At 41.1% G+C, this 24,410-nt stretch overlaps 1 protein-coding gene across 13 annotated transcripts in view; it reads left to right on the top strand.

Moving 5' to 3' along the window:
* Nucleotides 1-23,595, top strand: part of LOC127006077 (uncharacterized) — a 115,903-nt gene extending 92,308 nt beyond the window's left edge. For 8 of the 13 annotated variants that reach the window (XM_050875571.1, XM_050875566.1, XM_050875563.1 and 5 more), the window contains 5 exons: nucleotides 10,623-11,940; nucleotides 11,983-13,616; nucleotides 13,884-13,961; nucleotides 16,132-16,341; nucleotides 23,438-23,595. In XM_050875571.1, the coding sequence (XP_050731528.1) occupies nucleotides 10,623-11,940; nucleotides 11,983-13,616; nucleotides 13,884-13,961; nucleotides 16,132-16,341; nucleotides 23,438-23,467 (3,270 nt within the window). In that variant the 3' untranslated portion in view covers nucleotides 23,468-23,595. The remainder of the gene's footprint in view (nucleotides 1-10,622; nucleotides 11,941-11,982; nucleotides 13,617-13,883; nucleotides 13,962-16,131; nucleotides 16,342-23,437) is intronic. The other 5 variants (XM_050875565.1, XM_050875570.1, XM_050875572.1 and 2 more) reach the window with 5 other exon arrangements.
* Nucleotides 23,596-24,410: the final 815 nt, after the last annotated feature.

The raw sequence follows: 24,410 nt of genomic DNA, 5'->3' as shown, positions 1-24,410 counted from the left end.
GCAAATCGTCCGGGACAGACGTCACACTTAAGGCTCGAAGGCATTGTTAGAAATTTAAGTGAGTTTACAGGTTGGGCAAATATTAAAAGCATAAATTGAGTTGGATAAAAATTGTGCATGGAAATTAGATACTGCTGTGTTAGATGCCTCCAACACTGGGAGTTCTTCCACAGGGTCTTGAAAACGCCTCAAAGACCAATCGTTTGTCCTGAGCCTCGGTCACGAGAGAAACTTTCACAACCTGGCGCTTTTCAGCTATTGTCCTCGAAGTTTTGTCCTGTAGACCGGGGCCGGCGTAGTCACACAGAGCAGAGCTGGCAAGGGAGGAGAGGAACCAGCAATTCGTTCCCACATTCCGAAACGTCTAACCCAACTCTGCGACACTTTCGAGGCCTGGCCAGTGGCACCTGTCACCAGGTGTTCTCCACCAACTCTAGAGAGTATCAGACGCCCTTCCTGAGAGACCAAAAAGCTGAAATATTCCTTGACTATAAGAAAAACCCTCAGAAACTCCACCTAGAAGCCGGGAGGTACAACCTCAAATGGCCCACGGAAGACATCTCTTTCAGGAGAAAACAAGAACCAGCTGTTATGCAGAATAGGGATGGGAGTACCGTCGATAGAGGGGGGGGACGGGGAGCTCACACCGACAACTGGTTCCCAGGGAGGCTCTTTAGTGTAGAGGTCGCCACACTCCTCTACACCGCAGGCCTAAATAATTAGGCACGGTCCAGCTGACTAGGACCCTGGAACTCCAGCCATTTTCTCATAAAGAGATCCTCTGCCTGCAGTCCAATCCACCACTGCTGCTGCCCAGAGGCTTCACCGTGACCCTGGCACGGGAGACATATCAGGTATTACACCTTGTCCAAGGGTGACCTGAGACTATGCAGGGCAAGGACGTCTAGCTCCCTGAGGTGAAAACACTTCACCCGCATACCTCAGGAAATAATGTTTCCTGTCCACACCTCAGGGTTGTTTTCAGGATGTCGGTGTGTGCGGAGACTGCTGCAATGGCCTCTGTGTTTTACTTATTATTGCACTCACTGGAGAGCAAGAAGAAGACAAGGAAACGCGTATGGTTGCGGTAGTTTATAGAAAGTTGAGCATTACAGAATGACTTACTTTTGGCGGAGCCGCGAGTTAATGGAGCAGGGTTTAATTAATTAATAATTTTCTTGGAAGGTCAACCACAGATTTTGAAGAACAATTATGAACGGTGGCTCCCAAAATACCACGAATCGATAACAGGCACAGAAAAGGCATTCCAGCCTCCATCAGCCTGCAACTATAATCTGACAGGTGAAGATCCTTTTACAAGCCTCATTAACACCTTTGAAATGTCAAAGCTGAGGTTCCATACAAACTTTCCTGGTGTGGGCAGTCCTGAGAAACAGTTGGGAAGTATTTGAGATTAAAAATGAGAAACTTTTGCGGACTCGCGCGTACACGTATGCAGGTGTGGGTGTACATGTATATATGTATAAATGTATATATATATATATATATATATATATATATATATATATATATATATATATATATATATATATATATATATATATATATATATATATATATATATATAGTCACACACACACACCTATAATTAGCTAGATATTAAAGTATGTGAATGAATGATAATTATAATCCTAATCCCTTTTCCCCGTGAGTGAGGTGTGGGATGTCTTTATCCCCACACCCCTGAAGGAGGTCACTCCCAGCGGTCAGGGTGTGCCCCCCGCCCGTCTCTCTCTCTCTCTCTCTCTCTCTCTCTCTCTCTCTCTCTCTCTCTCTCTCTCTGTCTTTCTCTTTCTCACATCCATAAATATATAATGAAATTTGACTGGAATATAAAAATAGTTTATACTTTACTATCAAGACTTGAAAATCACACACACACACACACACACACACGCATGCAAGCACATGCACATGCGCACATACACACACACACACACACACACATGCACACAGGAACACACACACACACACACACACACACACACAGATTGACGATGTGGGGTTCTTGAAAAAGGTCTGGACTTCTGAAAATCTCTATGTATTCTCAGCAATAAAAACATAAACTAAATTATCCGAAAATTGAGTTCTCAGACTCACATCCCCTTTCTCGTTACTTGTTTAGCTTAAACTATCCTAGGCACGAACTGTACTTAGCTGCGTGGAAGGGCGCGCCAGAAGCTGCACCCTGCTGCCACATGGTCTGTCCGTGCACGGTGGAGTCCTCCAGCCTCTTCTCGTAACTTCCCAAGGTGCTCCACACAGCAAACACGCCTCTCGTAACCTCCCAAGGGCTTCCCTTGCCTACAGTACACACCTGACTTGTGGATATGGCAGGTGGTAGGAAGACCACTGCGATGTAAAACACGTGGGCGGGAGAGGAAGAAAGCGTGTCTGGTCAGCACGAGAGCACTTGGAGAAGAGGGCACAGGTCAAGGGGCGACCCACCTCGGCCCGCGGTCAAGATGCCAGCACTCGCCACAGCTGACATCTCTCGTTCTGTGTAACACTTATACTAACGCCCTAACGGCTATGGGTTATTATTTATCAATAACCTAACACCATGCACTAAGTAATAGTGGGTCATGCATCCCATGAATATTTCAGTATTGGCAGCAATAGGCAATAAGTATTTGAATAAGCTCCTGCTCCTGCCTGTCCTGGGTCTGGGTAGGTAGGTAGAAATTTCCCGCCTTCTAAGGACTTATTTCCCACTCTCTAAATAAAATGTCGGGGACTTCCATGGAATTTTCCACGGGCTATTTCTTGAAATAAGGAATTCATGACAGATGCTAAAGTGCACTTGCTCATGTCGGGAGGGTACCTGCTGGCGATTACGAGTCCAACACTTGATCAGTCTGTGGTAAATTACACGTACATTCTCTTTCAATGTTTCTCACTTATTTCCTGAATGTATCCAAGCTGTTTCTCAACTGCTTCCCGAAACACTTGGGAAACGTCTGGGATACATTGTTGTCATTCAAAGATTCCTGGTGTGGACGCGCCTTAAAGAGAGAGAGAGAGAGAGAGAGAGAGAGAGAGAGAGAGAAGGGGTAGGATAGGGCATGGCAGGTCACATAGGCGGAGCTCTAAGGGGATCTAGCCAATCACAGCAAGATGACAGCTGTCATCGCGTAGGAGTTGGCAGGTGTCGCCTTCAAGGAGATTTGCGAGGCAGAGTCTGCTGAGGTGGCCGAGGTTTTAATGAAGCTGACTGTACCTTGGATCAGTTAGGTGTAAGCATGGTGGTACGAAGGGGAAGATAAGAGAAAGGGCATTACAAGGAAGAAGGGTACGTGGTAGAGTCTTTGGGATGAATCATGGCTGGTAGAAGTGTGAACATGGAGGTAAAGAGGGATTTGAGAAATACAATGATAGTACCAACCCTCACATATGCAAGTGAAATGTGGGCCTGGAATGAAACTCAAGATGTCTAGAGTGCAGGCAGTGGAAATGAGTTATTTGAGGAGTGTTTGTGGTGTGAGGAGAATGGATGGAATAAGTAATGAAAGTGTGTACGAGCATTTTGGAATGTGTCACAGGGGTGAAGGGAAGAAGCGTGGAGCGGTGGAAGAAGTGAAGTGACAGACTCTAAAGTGGTTTGGCCACATGGAGCGAATGGAGGAAACTAAGATGACCAGAAGGGTGTGTGTGAGTGAGATAGAGGGAGGGAATGCTAGAGGACGACCTCCAGTGAAATGGAGGGATAGGGTGCAGGAGTACGTTAGGGAGAAACTTTGAGAAGGCAAGGAGGGAGTGTCTGGATAGAGAAAGTTGGAAACTTCTGCTGTCGATGAAATGATGATGAGAGAGAAACAATTTATATTACAGTATATTAATACTTTGTTACGACTGTCAATGTATTTATATGATTTTTATGTGAATATATCTCCCTCTCCTTATACTGTATCTTATTTATTTCCTCAGTTTTATGTCAACTTTGATGATGTTTATAAGATAATAATGTTGGAAAACCTTTATTTCTCACAGAAAAATATGCGGGTTCTTCGGAGCAGCAAGCCACGCTGCTTCAGTTCCTCAAACTCCCGTGAATCAAGTGTCAACAAACAGCGTCCGTTCAAAATGCCGCTTCCCGACCTGGTGAGTTACCGCTTATCTAGTTTATTTTGCTGCCTACACACCTTCAGGAGACACAGGGCTGATGGTGGTAGGCTGTGGGTGTGTAGACATGTAGGGGAAAGGAGAAAATGAGTAGTGATGGACAAGGAATAGAAGGTAAAGAGCCGTGCCCTATGTCTTCGTCCTCATCTTTCCCTTTCTCTACCTCTCTTTCGGCCCATATATTTCGTTGACTACCTACCTTCAGGAGACATAGGGCTGGAGGATATGGTGGTGGTAGGCTGTGGTCGTGTAGGGGAGAGGAGGGAATAGGTGATTGAAGACGAGTAAGAGATGGAAAAGAGCCACAGCCTTTCTCTACCTCTCTCGGCCAGTATGTTTCATTACTACACACCTTCAGAAGACACAGGGCTGGAGGATATAGTGGTGGTAGGCTGTGGGCGTGGCGGCGTGTAGGGGAAGGGAGGGAATAGGTGGTTGAAGACAAGGAATAGACGGAAAAGAGCCACCTGTAGCCTTTCTCTACCTCTCTTGGCCAATAATTTTGTTGACTCTACACCTTCAGGAGTAAAGTGATGGTTTGTGAGTGAAGTAGAAGTGAGGTTGTCGATGTTGTATGCCCATATAGAGTGGGAATTGAATGTGAAAAAGAATGCAAAATAATTTTGAATGGTGAAGAAATGGAGGAGATCAATGAGTTTAAGGGCCGCTTTCACAGTCGTTTTGTTTGTTTTGATCAATACCAATGGCGCTGATCGATACTATAATTTTCCACGTGAAACTGGCCAATGGGGCAGTGGCGGCTACAGAGGAAGCGAGAGGTGTTGAGAGTGTGTGGTAAGGTGCGGGGCTAGGCTAGCCCTGCAGCCGCCACTACCCCACTGGCCAGTTTCACGTGGAAATTCTAGAGCAGCAATTGTCGCCATTGGTAATGATCAACACAAACAAAAGGACTGTGAAAGCGGCCTTAAGTACCTTGGATCAGTTAGGTGTATGCATGATGATATGAAGGGAAAGATAAGAGAAAGGGCATTGCAAGGAAGAAGGGTACGTGGTAGGGTCTTCGGGACGAATCATGACCGGTAGAAGTGTGAGCATGGAGGTACAGAGGGATTTGAGAAATACAATAATAGTACCAACCCTCACATATGCATGTGAAACATGGGACTGGAATGAAAGTCAGATGTCTAGAGTGCAGGCAGTGGAAATGAGTTATTTGAGGAGTGCTTGTGGGGTGAGTAGAATGGATGGAATGAGTAATGAAAGTGTGTGCGAGCGTTTTGGAATGTGTCACGGGGTTGAAGGGAAGAAGTGTGGAGTGGTGGAAGAAGTGAAGCGACAGACTTTGAAGTGGTTTGGCCACATGGAGCTAATGGAGGAGAGTAAGATGACCAGAAGGGTGTATGTGAGTGAGATAGAGGGAGGGAATGCTAGAGGACGACCTCCAGTGAAATGGAGAGATAGAGTGCAAGAGTATGTCAGGAAAAAGGGTGAAAGATCCTTGAGAAACTTTGAGCAGGCAAGGAGGGAGTGTGCCGTGGCCATCCCCTGGTGGGAGCTCCTAGGAGCAGGCGTCGATGAAATGATGATGATGATGAGGAATTGAGAAACTATTATCTGAGGTTGACACTGACAAAGCGACTTTACCAAACAATATACCCTACAGTATACTAAAAGCTAATGCTTGCATTCTTGCACCTATCCTGCAGGTTATATTTTCGCAGACATTACAAACCGGAGAACTCCCTCAGGACTGGCTTTTGGCAAATGTGTCACCAATTTTTTAATCCGGAGACAGAACCCTCCCTGCTAATTATAGACCTATTTCACTAACCTCAGTTCCCTGCAAAATTTTAGAACGTATAATTCATAGACATATAATGGCCCACTTTGATGGGCAAAATATACTGACTGACAGTCAGCACGGCTTTCAGCCCAAACGTTCGTGCGAGACTCAATTACTTGTGACCACACACGACATTTTGCAGTCCCTTAACAACCCCAAAATTAAACAAGTTGATGCCATAATACTTGACTTTGCCAAAGCCTACGACAAAGTTTCCCACCAAAGACTTTTAGCTAAATTAGAATACTATGGCATACGAGGACAACTTTCTAACTGGATTACCACGTTTTTGACTACCCACAAGCAAAGAGTTGTTCTTGATGGTAGTCAATCCTCATCTATTCCTGTAACTTCTGGGATACTTCAAGTCACTGTCTTGGGCCCCCTTCTTTTCCTTTCTTACATTAATGATCTCCCACTATCACTTACCTCTTCTACTAGACTTTTTGCAGGTGACAGTTTAGTTTATCGACCCATTTTAGATAGGGATGACTGTCTTCGACTCCAGGACGATTTGGCTGCACTTGAAGACTGGGAAGCCAAGTGGCAGATGACATTTAGACCAGACAAATGCTATCACATCTGTTTCATAAGTACTAACAAATCTATTCCCTCATTAACAAACTCCATGACACAAACCTAAACACTGTCTCTTCACACAAATACTTGGGCGTACATATCTCAGCAGACATGCGATGGAACACACACGTGAGCAGCATCAGGGCCAAAGCTCACAGAGCCCTGGGGTTCCTGCGCAGGAACCTTAGCAGGTGTAACACAAACATCAAAATTCTTGCATACAAATCACTCGTTCGGCCACACATAGAATATTGTGACACCATCTGGGATCACACTCTGATCACAATTTCCGTTGCAAGTCAGTTGTTTTTGAGGTTTTAATAAGTAAATGGAGATTGGTTACTATTTTTATAACAGCAGGATAGTATCTGATAGGTAAAGGGAGGTGACTACGGGGGGTCCTGCTGCGCATATGGTACGTCCAATAGCTTTGAAATCTTAGTATGTTATTTGTTACTGTAAAGGTTTCTTATTCTGTGAATTTCATCAAATTTGGGTGAAGTTTAGGAGAGACTTGAACAAAGCGTATTTTTCGTTTTTATGTTCTACAGGCTTCAATTTTCAGTTAATCGGTTTGAAAAAAATACCATAGAAACTTTGTTTACCTATCTACATTTTGTTGAAAGTAACTTTTTGATTTTTTGTTTTGTCTTCGAAGAAAAAAAATTACTATCTTTTGTCAATTATTATTTTCTCCTCTCTGTGTCCCATTTTCTTTTGACTTTATTGAAAATCTATTTCCAACTAAAAATTGCCCTTTAGTTGTAGTTTCAACAGATCCCTAACAAAAGTCAATCAGACTTTTTACTGATTTTGTGAAATTATTTTAAGTTTAAAAAACTAATTTAATGACGAGATTTTCTATTCTCTTTTTTCTATTACTCTCCCGGTCCCACACGTCCTCTGCGTGTATCGAAACACACGAGAAATTAATCAAGATTAGGGTATTTCGCCGGCTGCCTGGGATTGAACCACAACCAGCGTGACGGGAGAGCCACTCCTTACCGAGTCGGCCAAAGAGGTACCCCCCTGGCTAAGTGGGTTATGGGAGGCTTGTTCATCAGGCATAGTCACCGCACTACACTAATTTTCGAGATATTGGCTCCTAAAGATTTTTTTACATTTCATTCCTGTCCTGCCATTTGCATTTATTTAATTGGCATGAAATTTTTACATATTATTGTGTATATCTTGTTGACTTGCTGGAGAATGATCAGGCATCTGGGCCCGCGGCACTCCCGCGTAGCGCGAGTGCCGCGGGAGTGCCTTGTGGGAGTGCCTTGCTTCTACGCTACTCTCTTGCTTGTTATCTGAGGTTTGGCCGCTCCATAAGACCTCTTGATGTTGGTGACTTTTTCTGTTTGCCTTGCGCTTGTACATCATTTGTAAGGACATTTTTTTGGCTGGAGAGGAGAGAAAAGTACGACGTACTCTTCCCGTCTGTGTCTCGCTTGGCACTGGCGCGGTGGCACCTCTCTTCCTCCCCTGCCTCTCCGCACGAAGAAGAGAGGATGACAGATGACAAAATTTACGAAGAAATAAAATATTCTAATGCAATTTTTACGTATATACGAATGGTACCGCATATGTTGACATGAGCGTCTTATGATGTGCATGTCCGACTATGACGCAAAAGCCCCCCCAAGGGGGAGGGGTTTTAATTTTATGAAAACAAACCTCACCACATGGTAATTTAGGGTTTCCCGGCCACGCTGAGCGAAAAACATGTACTCGTCCGATTTTAAATATATTCGTCAAAAATACCCAGTAGTCGCCCCCCTTAAGGTGTTTTTTTTTTTTTACAACAAAGGAGGCAGCTCAAGGGCACACACAAAAAAGAAAACAATAACAAAAAAAGCCCGCTACTCACTGCTCCTAAGAAAGAAAGAAAGAAAAGAGGTGTCCAAAAGCAAGGTCAGACTCAGGAGGAGAGATGTCCTGATACCCTCCTCTTGAAAGAGTTCAAGTTGTAGGCAGGAGGAAATACAGATGAAGGAAGATTGTTCCAGAGTTTACCAGCATGAGGGATGAAAGAGTGAAGATGCTGGTTAACTCTTGCATAAGGGGTTTGGACAGTATAGGGATGAGCATGAGTAGAAAGTCGAGTGCAGCGGGGCTGGGAGGGGGAGGCATGCAGTTAGCAAGTTCAGAAGAGCAGTCAGCGTGGAAATATCGATAGAAGATAGAAAGAGGCAACATTGCGGCGGAATTTAAGAGGTAGAAGACTATCAGTATGAGGAGGAGAGCTGATGAGATGAAGAGCCTTAGCCTCCACTCTGTCCAGAAGAGCTGTATGAGTGGAGACCCCCCACACATGAGATGCATATTCCATACGAGGGCAGACAAGGCCCCTGTATATGGACAGCAACTGTGCTGGGGAGAAGAACTGGCGGAGACGGTACAGAACGCCCAGCCTCGAGGAAGCTGATTTAGTAAGAGATGAGATATGAAGTTTCCAGTTGAGATTTTGAGTTAAGGATAGACCGAGGATGTTTAGTGTTGAGGAAGGTGATAGCTGGGTGTTGTCAAAGAATAGGGGATAGTTGTTTGGAAGATTGTGTCGAGTAGATAGGTGGAGAAACTGTGTTTTTGAGGCATTGAAGGACACCAGGTTCCTCTTGCCCCAATCGGAAATAATAGTAAGGTCTGAGGCTAAGCGTTCTGCAGCCTCTAGCCTTGAGTCATTAAGTTCCTGTAGGGTGGGTCTTCTTGAGAATGTGGTCCTGTTGGTGGTGCTTGGGGTGGTGTCCATGGGGGAGAGTTGCTGGCATGTTGGTGGTTCTCTGCATGGTAATTTACTGGAACTAGATTATTCTCTGACATGGCTTTGTGAGGGATTTTGGTCTGATTTATGGATATGTGTCTGGACTCCTGAAATAGTCTGATTTAAAAACATTTCAGTAATGTCACTGACAAGTCAAACGGAAGCATACAACACAGCATTAGTGCTGAAAATGAATTACAACCCTTCTGCCTGACGACAGGCACCACCGCCCGGGAAAAACTGTCATGTACATCACTTCAGATTCCAGTACAGATTGCACACTATTGGAAGTAGGAAGACGGAGGAATTTGACGATTTGTTCCTAGAGGATGACTACAGAATACAGATCACCTGTGCTTAATCCTTTGTATATGCCCCACATCCAGCGGCAGATGCGTTCTGTGTGGCAAGAGTTATGTTTACAGTTTGCATGTATATGAGTTCTGAGCCAAATCTAATTTTCTCCTTGTTTTAGATTGATGTCAACTATAATATTGTAAAAATATATATTTCCTCACCTGCACATGATGATTATGTTAAGAGATGATGCAAGAAATTCACCAGCATACAAAAAAACAGCACTGCTCCGGGATTAAAGTCACAGCTACAAAATAATTGGACAACGCTGCCTAGGATCAAAAAGATGCGAAATGTCTTTAGAAAATGCAGCATCTTCCCTTCTTTCCCTTGCCTTATGTCATTTTCAGTTTTTATTTAATGTGAAATAACAAGAAAATAAATATTTCTTTATACAACACCAACTTTCTGGGTCTCAAAGAGCATTATATTCTATATTTCATTCTTCAAAAAAAAATTCCTTCAGGAATTTGACTGCTGTGGTGCTGTGGCTACTACTCGCTGATTGACCAGTGAAAAGTGTTTGTCTTTTGGGAAAACATATCACTGAGCACTTTTGGTCTCATTTGCTTTTGTATGCATCCGTCTGACTTGTCGGTGACACTACTGAAAACTCATTAACACCGTATCCAATATCTGGAGTATAGAAGTGTGACTTAAAGAGTTTACTGTATATATATATATATCTATATATATATATATATATATATATATATATATATATATATATATATATATATATATATATATATATAAACTAGTCAGCACAAATGGTTTGAGGCTCAGTAAATGTAACATGCTGAAAATTTTAGAATTTTGCCTTATTGATAACTTTGGCATGGACTGAATATGGGAAGAGGGATGAGAAAGAAATGGATATGAGAACTTTATCATTACCTTCAATATATTGCTGTATGTAGACTCATGTTAAAAACTGACTGGCATATATATTCTCTAATTCTATTACAATTCCAGTTTCAGACAGAGGCACTACACCGTGATATCCTCAACAGGAATAAAACAGCATTCAACCAGGTTATTGAGCGGTACATTTCCCTGGCACACGGACTTCCTCCTCCAATAGATGAATGTCCCTACCAGTCTCCACACAACAGCAAAAACAAACCAAGTTCAACTCCCTTATACCCCCAGAAGAACCTTTCCAGGACAGGTGCAACCATAAAAACCAGCACTGTCTCCCCAGCGATCTCATTGAGGCAAGATTCATGTTGTGATGAGGATGATCTTGTTAGAGAAGTAGAGGAATCACTGCAGAGGAGGAAACAACAGCTTGGGTTAAGTGATGACTTTATATGTGAGGAGATAGAGGATAATGAGGTTGATGAGGATGACCCCACTTGGGATGGCTCTCATTACCATGCCAGGGTGAATTTACCCAGCAGATTGCATAAAAAGAGAAAGCTTTCTGATAATCTTATTACAAACACAGTGGGGTTATCTGACGAAAACAAGTCTCGAAAGAAAGCAAAAGCACCTGTGGATGAAGTAAGCCTTTCCCAAAACAAAACTGCTGATTTGAGGCAGCTTTCTGTGCAGGACAGGCTTTCAGATGTGAGCAACTTACCAAGAAGAAGAGGTAGACCTTCCAAAAGAAAGTCAGTGCTGGAGGTGAATGATGAGGGTAATATATCAAAGAAAAGATGTAGATCGCCCAAACAAAAGTCAGTGCAGAAGGTGAGCGATGAGGGTGATACATCAAGGAAGAGAGGTAGACAGCCCAAAGCAAAAGTGACGGCAGAGAGTCAAGAAAATCTGAATCAGAACAACCCAAGGAATGAACCCAAACGGAGAGGCAGGCCATCCAAGAAGAATAAAACATTGAGTCTTAACCCCACCAAGGACAAAACTTCAAACACAAGGTCAGGTGATGAAAACAAAGAACCGAAACGAAGAGGCAGACCATCCAAGAAGAATACAACATTGAGTCTTAACCCCACCAAGGACAAAACTTCAAACATAAGGTCAGGTGATGAAAACAAAGAACCGAAACGGAGAGGCAGGCCATCCAAGAAGAATAAAACATTGAGTCTTAACCCCACCAAGGACAAAACTTCAAACAAAAGGTCAGGTGATGAAAACAAAGAACCGAAACGGAGAGGCAGGCCATCCAAGAAGAATAAAACATTGAGTCTTAACCCCACCAAGGACAAAACTTCAAACAAAAGGTCAGGTGATGAAAACAAAGAACCCAAACGGAGAGGCAGACCATCCAAGAAGAATAAAACATTGAGTCTTAACCCCACCAAGGACAAAACTTCAAACACAAGGTCAGGTGATGAAAACCCCAAGGACAAAACTTCAAACACAAGGTCAGGTGATGAAAACAATGTGCCACAAAAGAGAGGCAGACCATTCAAACAAAAAGCAACAGGGACTCTTAAGATCCACACTCAGGACTGTAGTGTAGTGCTGAGAAGGCTTGGTGGGGGCAGTGAGGGCATCCTGTCTGTAAATAAAACAAATGAAACCAGGACAGTGTGCAGTATTAGAGGTGCAGAAGAGGAGCAAAGACCTCAAGAGAGCAGTGATGATATTGTGAAGTTGGTGCAGGAGGCAGTGGGAGGGACTGCTGGTATTCTGCATAGGGTTGAATATGGGAAGCATATAATCTGCCTCCTTGACACCATGGACACGATGCTTATCACGGTAAATCAAAACGTGCCCAGTGAAACTAGTACTGGCAAGGAAACAGAAGCAACTACAGGAAAGACTTCCAAAAAAGAGAAGAAAAAAGCCCAAGAAAGAGAACAGAGTACAAGAACTCATACTGGCAGCAACATGGAAGCAAACACACAAGTAGAACAAACTGTCAACAAAATTACTAACATAGAGAAAAGAAAAAAGGTAGACCAAACAGCTAAAAAAACTAACAACAAAGAAAAAGAGAAAAAAGCCATAGAAAAACAGCAGACAGTGGATAAGAAAGCAAGGAGTAGCACAAGAACTGAAACCTCACTCCATCATAAGGCGATGCAACAGTCTGAGTCAACTGTTGAACATCCTACAGTGAAAAAGATGGGACAGAATAACAGCCGAAAAAGGGAGCACATCTCAAACGCAGTCAAGTCACCGAAGAGACAAAGGAATGAGTCAAGCGTGCCCGCCAAGGCTTCTGTTGCAACACACCTGGCCATAGATGCCATGTTGTCACCTGGGCAGAATAGCAGCATTGTTCCCAGCAGTGAAGGCAATGTGCTGAAGAGATTACATGTTGATCCAGATGCAGGAACAGATAAAGTTACAGGTCAGTTTATGCAGCATGAACCTCCGAACACCGGTGAATCACCAAATCAGCCAAAAAAAGCACGTGACCTAGAAGTCTCTGACAGAAGTCTTTCTTCCGATGGGTCAGAGTCAGAGTCACAGGATGAAGATGGATGGCTTACTGATAGTGATGAAGATGACATGATTTCAGAATTTAGTACAACCCAGAAAAAGAAGAGCTCCCTCCATCGGACACAAGAAAGGCTGAAAAGAAGGAATTACAGTCCAAAGCACAGAGAGTCAGTGAGCAAAGCTATATTCGATAGTGACGATGACATCCTTATTATGGAACCGCCCAAGCCTGTGCCCATATCAGAAAACAAGAAAGACAACACAAATTCTGAAAACAGCCAGAGCACAAAGGGGGTGCAGGGCAGACCCATCATGGCATCACCATATGTTTCCCTGAAGACCCAAAGACCCATTAGGAGAGCTGCAGGTGGACACCAGCAAAGCCTGACCACTTGCAGTTCCTACATCCAAGGCCTCATCAGTAACTCCATCATGAAGAATGTTCCAGAGATGATGACTTCGGCCTCAACCAGGATACCAGTGGACGGTCAAACGGAGGAGGAACCTGACCCTGAGGACATGTGGGATCTCCTGCCAGCCCTCCCCCAGCGGTCCTCCAGCTCCCTTGCCGCAAGGGCTGCCAAGACCAGCCTGCAAGAATCTTGCATAACGGTGGGTGTTCTGTGATCAACTTTATTTCCATCATTGTGAAAGTTTTTTTAATGTTTTGCTCCTCCACTTCCTTCTTCCAGTTGTAACTATTTGAATTAGCATCATTTCCCAGCATGAAAAGCCTGACTATTAAACCACTAATCATTACTAAGCAGCATATACCTCATTTTGTTTCCTCCAGTTTTCTGTCTTTTCTGTCATTCATTACGTATTAATTTATTTACCTCTCTTTTCCTTCTTTCATTTGTTCATTCATTCATCCCACAGGAGACTGCAGCCACTGCTCCAGAGAGGCCAACAACTGTCACCAGCACCAACATTAGTGGTGCAGTCATCACATCAAAGGTATACTATATACTTTTCTAGATATAAAAAAAAAATATATATATATATATATATGTATATATATGTATATATATATATATATATATATATATATATATATATATATATATATATATATATATATACACATATCAATTGATCAATAGATTTACATATATTTCAAATATTCATGAATGTATAATTTATATAAGTTGATGTATTCATTCACTTATTTACAGGGTTGGTAAAAACCAATGGTTTATTTTTTATTTTTTTTTATTTTTTATTTATTTTTTTTTTTTCCCCAGTATGTTTATTCCAGTAATTGTATCTGTATATACATATATGAGTTTGAAAAGGAATTATAGATAGATTTAGAGATGGATTTAGCAAAATATTCATTTGATCTTCATGCAATCTGTAAAAGAGGCAAAATGCAGCTTCTCTAACATGCTTTTTAATTGCAATGTTAAAGAGTAGTAAAACATGAACGACCTCTTCCAATTTTCCAGTTGCATGCTACAAAAACAGTTGTGAGAGAGAGAGAGAGAGCTTTCCTGTTTTTTTTTTCAAACAATGTATTTGCTGTTTAGTGAAGTGGCAAATAAATAAATATATATATATATATATATATATATATATATATATATATATATATATATATATATATATATATATATATATATATATATATATATATATATATATATATATATATATATATATATATATATATATATATATATATATATATATATATATATATATATATATATATATATATATATATATATATATATATATATATATATATATATATATATATATATATATATATATATCTATATATATATATTTCACTAAACAGCAGATAAATTGCTTAAAAAATCCTTTCCAGCAATGCATACAGAAAAATACTGGTAGCTAAATTATGTGTAAATTCAAATGTAGTACAATACTTATTCAAACTTATTGTTTTCTGAAACTTACTGAGCAAATGCATATAACATACTGTACTGCACTAAGCCACAAATGGGTTAAACCCCCCCAAAAAAACAGTGGTTTAAACCAACTAATAAAACCATTTTTTTTCTTTTGTGTGTATCTTTGTTAGTTTCATCAGTATTGTGGTTTTAACTATATGTAAGATTTTAATTATGTACAGCAGGGTTGGCAGCTTAAACCAGGGGTGTCAAACTCAAAACCCTTGGAGGACCAATTCATGCTCTGAAGTGCCGTCATGGGGGCCAACAAGGGTAGAAAATACATTGACAAAATTGAAGTTACCGTGATACCGCGGGCCATGAGTTTGACACCCCTGGTTTAAACCAAAAAAACATCAATAAAACCAGTGTTTTTCGTGAATCTTTTTTAGTTTCATCATGTATTGTGGTTTTAATTATATGTGGTTTTATTATATTTATTATGCACAGTCATTTTACTAACACCAGGATGAAAACGTCAGTTGGTAAACTCAAATCTCTATTCAAATGCTGTAACTCAGAGTATCTGAAAACATAATTTTATATATATATATATATATATATATATATATATATATATATATATATATATATATATATATATATATATATATATATATATATATTTTGAGTTACAGCATTTGACTGAGATTTGAGTTTACTAACTGACGTTTTAAAAATAATAAACCACATATAATTAAAACCACAATACCTGATGAAACTAAAAAGATTCACAAAAACTATTTTTTTTTTTTTTTTTTAACCAGGGTGTCAAACTCATGGCCCGCGGGATAGTCATAAATGGCCCGCGGTATCACGGTAGCTTCAATCTTGTCAATGTATTTTCTACCCTTGTTGGCCCCCATGACGGCACTTCAGAGTATGAATTGGCCCTCCAAGGGTTTTGAGTTTGACACCCCTGGTTTAAACTGCCAACCCTGCTGTACATAATTAAAATCTTACATATAGTTAAAACCACAATACTGATGAAACTAACAAAGATACACATAAAAGAAAAAAAAAAAGTTTTATTAGTTGGTTTAAACCACTGTTTTTTTTTTATTGGTTTAAACCATGGTTTAAACCATTTGGTTTAAACTGCCAACCCTGCTTATTTACTATTTTATATTCCTATTTGAGTGATGTATGGAGGTCAGTTGTATTTAAGGAGATTGGTAGTAATGTAAGACTTTCAACAATTTTGGCAGGCCTCCAAGGTAAAGAGGAGCTTCTGGATAGAAAGTGAAGAAGAGGAAGAGGAAGAGGATAAAGACACAGAAGACACAGAGTCACTCTTCATGCCCACACTCCCCGTGGCCTCACAGCTGATCCAAGAGAGCACCGTGCTTCCCAACTACAGCTCCCTTGGCCCCGAGCACTGGATGTCAGTAGCTAGAGCTATGCAGAAGCGAAAAAAGGTAATAGAATAAGTGTGTATGTAGTGAAGGCAAAAGAATGTAATTTAATATTTTTTATAACAAAGGAGGCAGACTGTGGCTGGACAATTTGCCAACAGACAGTGTGCCTACTGAACATTATACATATGGACAATGTGCCTAACGGATATTTCTCAATGCTAAAAACAACTTTCTTTATTTGAATAAAATATATATATATATATATATATATATATATATATATATATATATATATATATATATATATATATATATATATATATATATATATATATATATATATATTCTGAGTAACGGCAGGCATTATCTGCTTTTTGATGTTGTTCAGTCAGACCCCACGCTCACCACCTTATCCACTCGGCCACTGCCAACACCCACTTTTTCACTCAGTATGTATGGGGAAAATAGAATTTGGTACTGACTAGCCGCCATTTTATCCCACATACGCTCACACGTGGGGAAAATTCATTGTTTCCTGCCTATCACTCTCTTAATCCTCCTGATGACGTCCAGTTTCTGCTCTTTCGTCAGTGGGCAAATTTAATCTTGCCCGTGGGTTTCCCAGCAGGCTTGCAAGCCATTGTGTAGCACATGTGTGGTAAGCGAGCCGACTCCTTGCTGTGTAGGGGCCGGGGGGTTAACTAGGGCTGCTTTCACAGTAATTTTGTTTTTGATCGTTACCAATGGCGGCGATCGCTGCTATAGTATTTCCACATAAAACTGGCCGATGGGGTAGTGGTGGCTGCGGGGTTAGCCTAGCCCCGCACCTTGCCACTCACTCTCAACACCTCTCGCTTCCTCTGCAGCCACCACTACCCCATAGGACAGTTTCATGTTGAAAACTATAACGTCAGTCGCCGCCATTGGTAATGATCAAAACAAAGTGACTGAAAGCGGCCCGTATATGTTGTATGCTCAGGTACCAGACGTAAAAAAACTTGGCTCGCCGTAATAAGTTTAATCTCGACCTGTAGATAACATTACATTTAGTATACATGATAAATTCCTACCATCATTACATCAGCACAAAATACCATCACCATATCGCCACACCAAACACCCGCACAATCACCAGATGGTCACACAAATACCATTACTATCATCATAAGGGTCACAGAGGCATCAGTACTCTCACCATATGGTCACAAACACCAGTACCATCACCATATGGCCAGATATTATCCATATAAACATTAACAATCATTCACTTACAACAATGCCTCCTCTCTGGTACCCAGCAGAAATCCCGTGAATCGGCACAGACTTGCCCGGATTCGTCGGTCCCTCCTAACAGCTGTCTGGCAGCACCATTAACACCATCACTAAAACCAACATCCTATATAAATATCAAACATTACAAGGTACATTGTAAAAGAGTAATCCAATCACAAATGATATGAATAGGCGAACCAGCTGTTACAAACTTAGTACCAGTGATATGAAGTTAACCCACATTTTCCCCAATTTGCATATATAATAATGACATACCTTATAAACACACAGAAGCTGCACTTCAGCACCATCAGAGTCACTTAATACATGCACAGATGCATTCCACCTCCCTACGCTCTCAGAGCATCGAGTGGATGTGAGGCGCCGACCAGCTAGCAACTGGCCATTGAGGCAGCACTGCCCGCCGCCACAATTCCCAGAGCTTACACGTCACCGCGAGCATCGATAAGCGCATTCTCCATAGAATGCGTAATTTCCACAAATACATAATGCATATACAAATAAACACATAGTTATTGGCAAATTCCCACAAATACATAACACATACAAATACACACATTATTAGCAAGTACATCTAATAATACAGATGTGTACTCGGCGCGCCGCCGCCACATTCTGCCCAAAAAACGCCCAGTCTCGCCCAACCATTTACTTTCCCTGCCAACCCGAAATCGACAAAAATAATATTTGGCATGCATATTAATGCAATAATTAGTGGTGACCACCCACTTTCAAAGATCTCTCTCTCTCTCTCTCTCTCTCTCTCTCTCTCTCTCTCTCTCTCTCTCTCTCTCTCTCTCTCTCTCTCTCTCTCTCTCTCTCTCTCTCTCTCTCTCTCTCTCTCTCTCTCTCATTAGTTTTTTTATACATCGTGTCTCTGATTTCTTCCCTTTTGGACTGGGCAGCAAGAAAGACAAAAGAAAGGAAAGGCTCTGGGAACACCAATTTAGATTTTTAAAAGCCAGTTTGCCAGCAGGCTGACATGTGGAGAAGTGGCGCCTGCTGTAGATTTTCGTAGGCTAGTTAGCCAGATCACTTTCTTTTTTTTGCCTGCCAGAATAGACAGTTGGGCCAGGTCCACTTTATATGAAAAAAGGAGCAAAGGTGGGGTAAAAGATTGACGGGAATAGATGCGGAGTGGTCGGGAGCACCCCATGACTGTGACTTGGAATTTGAGTGAGGGCCACGGCAGCCGACTGCGAACATTCTTCTTGTTTACATCTATAAATTTTGGCTATATGATCATTCTGATAGTGAGGATAATTTGTAACTTACTGAATACAAAAAAATGCAGAAAGAGAGAGAGAGAGAGAGAGAGAGAGAGAGAGAGAGAGAGAGAGAGAGAGAGACGGGATAGAAATCCTCCCAAAACCAACCCAACTGCCACCATGAGATTTTCCCTCTTGAAAAAAAATCCAACCTGGCAACTCGGCGCTCATTTGGCAGGGCAGACCACGAACTGCATCATAGATGGTTTTACCCGTGTGATCTGAACATACGGTTCTGAAACAATACTGCGTCATAGGAAACTGTGCCTTACGAATCCACATCATACGCGATTTGACTATATATATATATATATATATATATATATATATTATATATATATATATTATATATATATATATATATATATATATATATATATATATATATATATATTATATATATATATATATATATATAGAGTCAGCACAGAGTTGGGTGTTCACTGGCGACACTTAGGTCTAAGGCTGTGTGCCAGCCTCCTATCGACTTGTTGGTGTGAAGCAACTTTTGTAAAACTCTTTCATGTACATTCCAAAGTTCCTGCGGAAATATGGGCTGTCTTTTTTGTCCTTGCTGCACATTTCCAATCCACATATCCTCGAAATAGGTTAGAAAGTCTCCCAAAATTTCGTCCATTTCCTCATCCAGTGCAGACATAAATCGTTCATATATGTGGCTAACATCTTGTTAAGGAACGAATGCAAGTGTTTGAAGTGATTAAATCATGTTCATTTACGGGACACTGAGCATACCAGCTGGCAAGTCCTTTGGCTTTGATTCTTCACCACACACATTGCCCAAAGTGAAACAGACAACTACTGATTTGACTCTGGAAAGTATCTTGATAGAATTCAATGCTGCTCTTTCAGAGTCAAGCATCAGGGATGCTGGGTTTAAATTTCTTTCGTTCTCAAGAAAAGTCCATATTGCATTGTAGGCTCCTTTGTTCTTATGCTCTGTGACACAGAACACCAATGGTACTGTTCTTGATTCAGTTAGCATGGCATGAATAGTGTATAAAGTGTTTAGTGTAGCATTTTGGGGAGGTGGTGGCTGAGTGGGTAGAGTGGCGGTGCCTCGTTTAGGACGACGTGAGTTCGATCCCCGCCCAGAGACACCAAGGTGGGATTTTTCAGCCGCTGCCGAGTGGCTAAAGCTGGCATCACACAGGGCAAATTTTGCCCAACATGTTGGTCGTTTTTGTTGGCTGTTGGGCAAAATGAACAACCAACAAGATCTGGTGGGTCGAGAAGAATGGACAACAGATGTGATGTCAGACTGGTCGGGAGGAAACGGGGTCAAATGACATTCGTGCTATAAGTTGTAAATGTAAATTGAAAATCAATCATCGTACATATTTACTCAAATTGTAAATGGTAAAACTCCAAAAACCGACGTACATGTGCAAGTATGTGTTTGTGATTTATTTGTCCACTGTGTAAAGTTATTTATAACACTCAACTGACTGTATGGTGGGTCACTGCCACCCGACCTCGCTACTTAGCTTTTTAATCCACTACCTGCTACTTAAATTTTGAGTAATTCTGAACTGTATTTGCTACTTCATGTTGTAATGTTATAATTTTTGATGTGTGAGTAGGCTACTTATCGTCAAAAGAATCTGGCAACCCCGATCCCGGCCCCCGCCCGGGGGTGGAGTCTGTGCCTGGCGCGAGGTATAAACAAAGTTTAACAAACTACCCATGGACGCCCCCAATGCCTCTTCTGGCATTTCTGCAGTCGTAGCACATTCTTCATTATGCGCAATGCAGCAGTACAATCTTCTAAATCATCAGTATCCTTCCGATTCATGGTAAAGTGGCTGGAGATGATGCTGGTGTGGTGTTTGTTGTTGTTGGAGTGGGGCGTCAACACAACAGTGTTCAGGGTAGCAGTGTGATGCACAACATTGTTGGTTGGCGATTATCACCAACAAAAACGAGCAACATGTTGGCAGAAATTTGCCCTGTGTGATGCCAGCTTAAGACTACCCACATGCTGTCCAGAAGACCACCCATCAACTCAGACTCTAGATTTTAGGATTAAAGATGAGCTCCGGGGGCAGCATGAGCCAATGCAAGATGGCGCCACTTTAAACACTTGCCTGTGCCACAACGGGCTGGGCCATACCACCAGGCCCCTCCAAACAAACCTACAGGCGCCATAGTTGAAGATGTAAAAAAAATAATAAATAGATAAATAAAATAAATAAATAGATAAATAAATTCCAAATGTCCGTTAGCCATAATGAATGATAGCCATGGTGCCCGTAGGCATAATGTCCGGTAGGCAAACTGTCCGTAGGCACAATGTCCGGTAGGCACATTGTCCATAGACAAACTGTCTGTAGGCACACTTCTAGTACCCATAAAACAACAGAAGAATATTCCAAAAGAGAAATTGACTAGACAGGTCTTAATACTCCCCTCTTGAAAGTAAGTCATAGAAAGAAGGGAATACAGTTGAAGGAAGACTGAAGTTGAGTTTACCAGAGATAGGGATGAAATACTAGTTGAAATTTTTATTAATTCCTGCATCAGGAAGTTTGACATCATAGGACTGAGACCCAAGGGTATGAAGTCCTGTGGTGGTAGTCTTCAGGAGGCATACAGCTAACAAGTCCAATGGATCAGTTAACTTGAAAATAGCAGTAAAAGATTTAGAGAAATTAGACAGCCAGTCAGAGAAAGGGAGTTGATTAGGCAAAATACTTTTGACTGCTGTGTTCAATAGCTCTGTCTGAATGGTGTCCGATCAGCAAACTGCTTCAAGGAGGCAGTGGCAGAGTGCTTAATACAATGAAATAGTGAATGCAGACAGCTTGGGATTTCTGACTACTATTCTATCAAAGTTACCAAAGATCAACCATATGCCATTGTCATCAACCTTGACTGATTGTTACTCGCCCAAGAGGTGAGGGAGAGGGGGCCGGCAGTATGAATCAGGCAAACAAGATAAACGTTACTATAAAAAAGTGTGCTTACAAAGCTTGTGGCGAACCACTAGAATCCATTATAACAACCTTAAATGCCATAAATTTACACATTGAAAACAAGAAGTCTTAACAGTAGGTGAAAAAATGAAAATGGGTATAGTACTACGACGTTTTCCGAAGCAGATATAGTTATATGTAAAAAGTGCCTAGCTCAACTAGCAAAAGAAAACATATATTATATGGAGAAGATAATTTTAAATGTTGAAAAGTATAATTCAGGAACTTTTTATTTTGCTGTCTTGTTTACTGAAATGCCTTGCCTCATTGTGCTAACATTGTCTCAGCCTTCAGTCTCAGCTTCAGGAATGCTGGTGTGTGTGTGTGTGTGTGTGTGTGTATTTACCTAGTTGTAATTTTACAGGGCCTGGGCTTACGCTCGTGTGGTCCCGTCTCCGTATCTATAATTATCCAACTTTTCCTTGAAACTTTGCACACTCTTCGCCGATACTATTTCTTCACTTAATCTGTTCCAAACCTCTATATTTCTTTGTGGGAAGCTATATTTCTTTGTCTCTTGAGCATCTTCCCTTCCTCAACTTTTTACTATGTCCTCTAGTATTCCTGCTGGAAGGTTCCTCTCTTAGTAGCAATTTCTTGTTATCTACTTCTTCCATTTTACTCAATAGCCTATATATTTGTATTAGGTCTCCTCTTTCTCTTCTTTGTTCTAGTGTTGGCAAGTCCATTTCCTTTAGTCTCTCTTCATATGTCAGTCCCTCCAGTTCTGGAACCATTTTTGTTGCCATCCTCTGTATTCTTTCTAGTTTTACTATGTGTTTCTTCATATGTGGAGACCACACTGTTTCCGTGTATCCTAGTTTAGGTCTGATCATAGTAGTTATTAATTTTTTCATCATTTCTTTGTCCATGTAGTGGAATGCTATGCCTATATTTCTCACCATGTTATATGTATCACCGAAGATCCGATTTATATGACTTCCTGGTTGCATATAATCTTGCATTATTACTCCCAGGTCTCTCTCTTCATTTACTCTTTAATATTTCACCATCTCCCATTTTATATGTCCATTTTGGTCTTTCTACACTTTTTCCCATTTCCATAACGACATTTCTTCACATTGAATTTCATCTCCCATTTCTGACTCCATTTCCAAATCTTGTTTAGGTCTTCTTGCAGCTCCTTGCAGTCTTCACTGTTTCTTATATGTCTTTGCAGTTTAGCATCATCTGTGTGTGTGTGTGTGTTTGTGTTTGTGTTTGTTTGTTTGTTTGTTTGTGTGTTGCAGGTAGGAGGGATGGGAGGGTTACGTATGTATGGTTGTCTGTATGCCAACAAGTGTGTAGTGAGTGAGGGCTGTTTCTGAGAATTGCTGGGTTTGGGCTGGCTAGGTTTTATTGCTTTCAAGGGACCCAAGATCATTTGCTTGACATTAATTTATCAACCCTACCATTGGATGTGACTCACTAAGAGGAGATGGGGGGGAAGGGGCAGCATGATCCAAGCCTGTAAGGCGGGCGGGAAGGTAACTGCTATGTAGTTGTTGGCTGGTGAGGAAAGTGGTGTGTGTGTGTGTGTGTGTGTGTGTGGGATTTTCCATTGGTACTTTGATAATCATACTCATTTATCTTCTTCCGCAGAACTCCTTCCTGAGACTTACATTCCTGTAAAAATGCTGCATAAGTCTTACGGTAATCTAATATTTAATATTATGTTGTGTGTTGATTAATATCAATCAGAGGATTTAATTTTCATAATGTCTATTTTTTTCACATATAGTATGTATCGCCTGCCTCCAAGGAGGGCGATGTTATTAATTGTGTGGATATTATACTATATACTTGTACTATAATATATATATATATATATATATATATATATATATATATATAGATATATATATATATATATATATATATATATATATATATATATATATATATGAGAATTAATGAATGAATAGAAATCACTAGAAAAAGAATATATGAATACTCTATACTATATGTTATTTGGCAAACTTATCTGCAACTATTTATATAATGCCTCTGGTCTAGTGGTCAGCGTGCCCGGCATTTACTCCACGGGCCTGGGTTCGAATCCTGGCCCGGGCAGTCGGTGTGCAGCTCACCCAGCTTTTCCTCCCTTTCGGGCTGGTTGACAAATGGGTACCTGGGAAAGCCTGGGGAAGGTAAGCTGTGGTAACCCGGATGTCACACTGGCCCTGTGTCCCGGGTAATGGGCTCCCTCCCACCACAGGCTCAAGGGCCAGTGTTACGGAGAAGAGCACTGAGGCCACGCGCTGCTACAGCGTATGCCCCCAACTTTATCTCTATTTATATAAAGTTATTATATAGTAGTACATTTTGTTCTAATAACAAGGTTTCATTAGTGTCATAAAAATCTTGCAGAATTTGGGAACAGTCTAAAGGGGCTATCATACTGGGCAAATTTTCCGTCCATATCAATAGTTTTTGTGACCGTGTGTGCCTAATTAAACAAGAGTGCAATGTTGTGTCGGAAAGATGTATGTTTATTGCCAGGTGTGGACATTTTTTCTGCGGCGACTTTAGTTGCTTGGGTGATGCTGTGAGAGACAGATGCACAGAGTCGCTT

The sequence above is a fragment of the Eriocheir sinensis genome, chromosome 32 (genome assembly GCF_024679095.1).
Source record: "Eriocheir sinensis breed Jianghai 21 chromosome 32, ASM2467909v1, whole genome shotgun sequence".
NCBI classification, from domain to species: Eukaryota; Metazoa; Arthropoda; class Malacostraca; order Decapoda; family Varunidae; genus Eriocheir; species Eriocheir sinensis.
The sequence above is the reverse complement of the archived record's forward strand: the minus strand, read 5'-3'. Positions and strand labels throughout refer to the sequence as shown.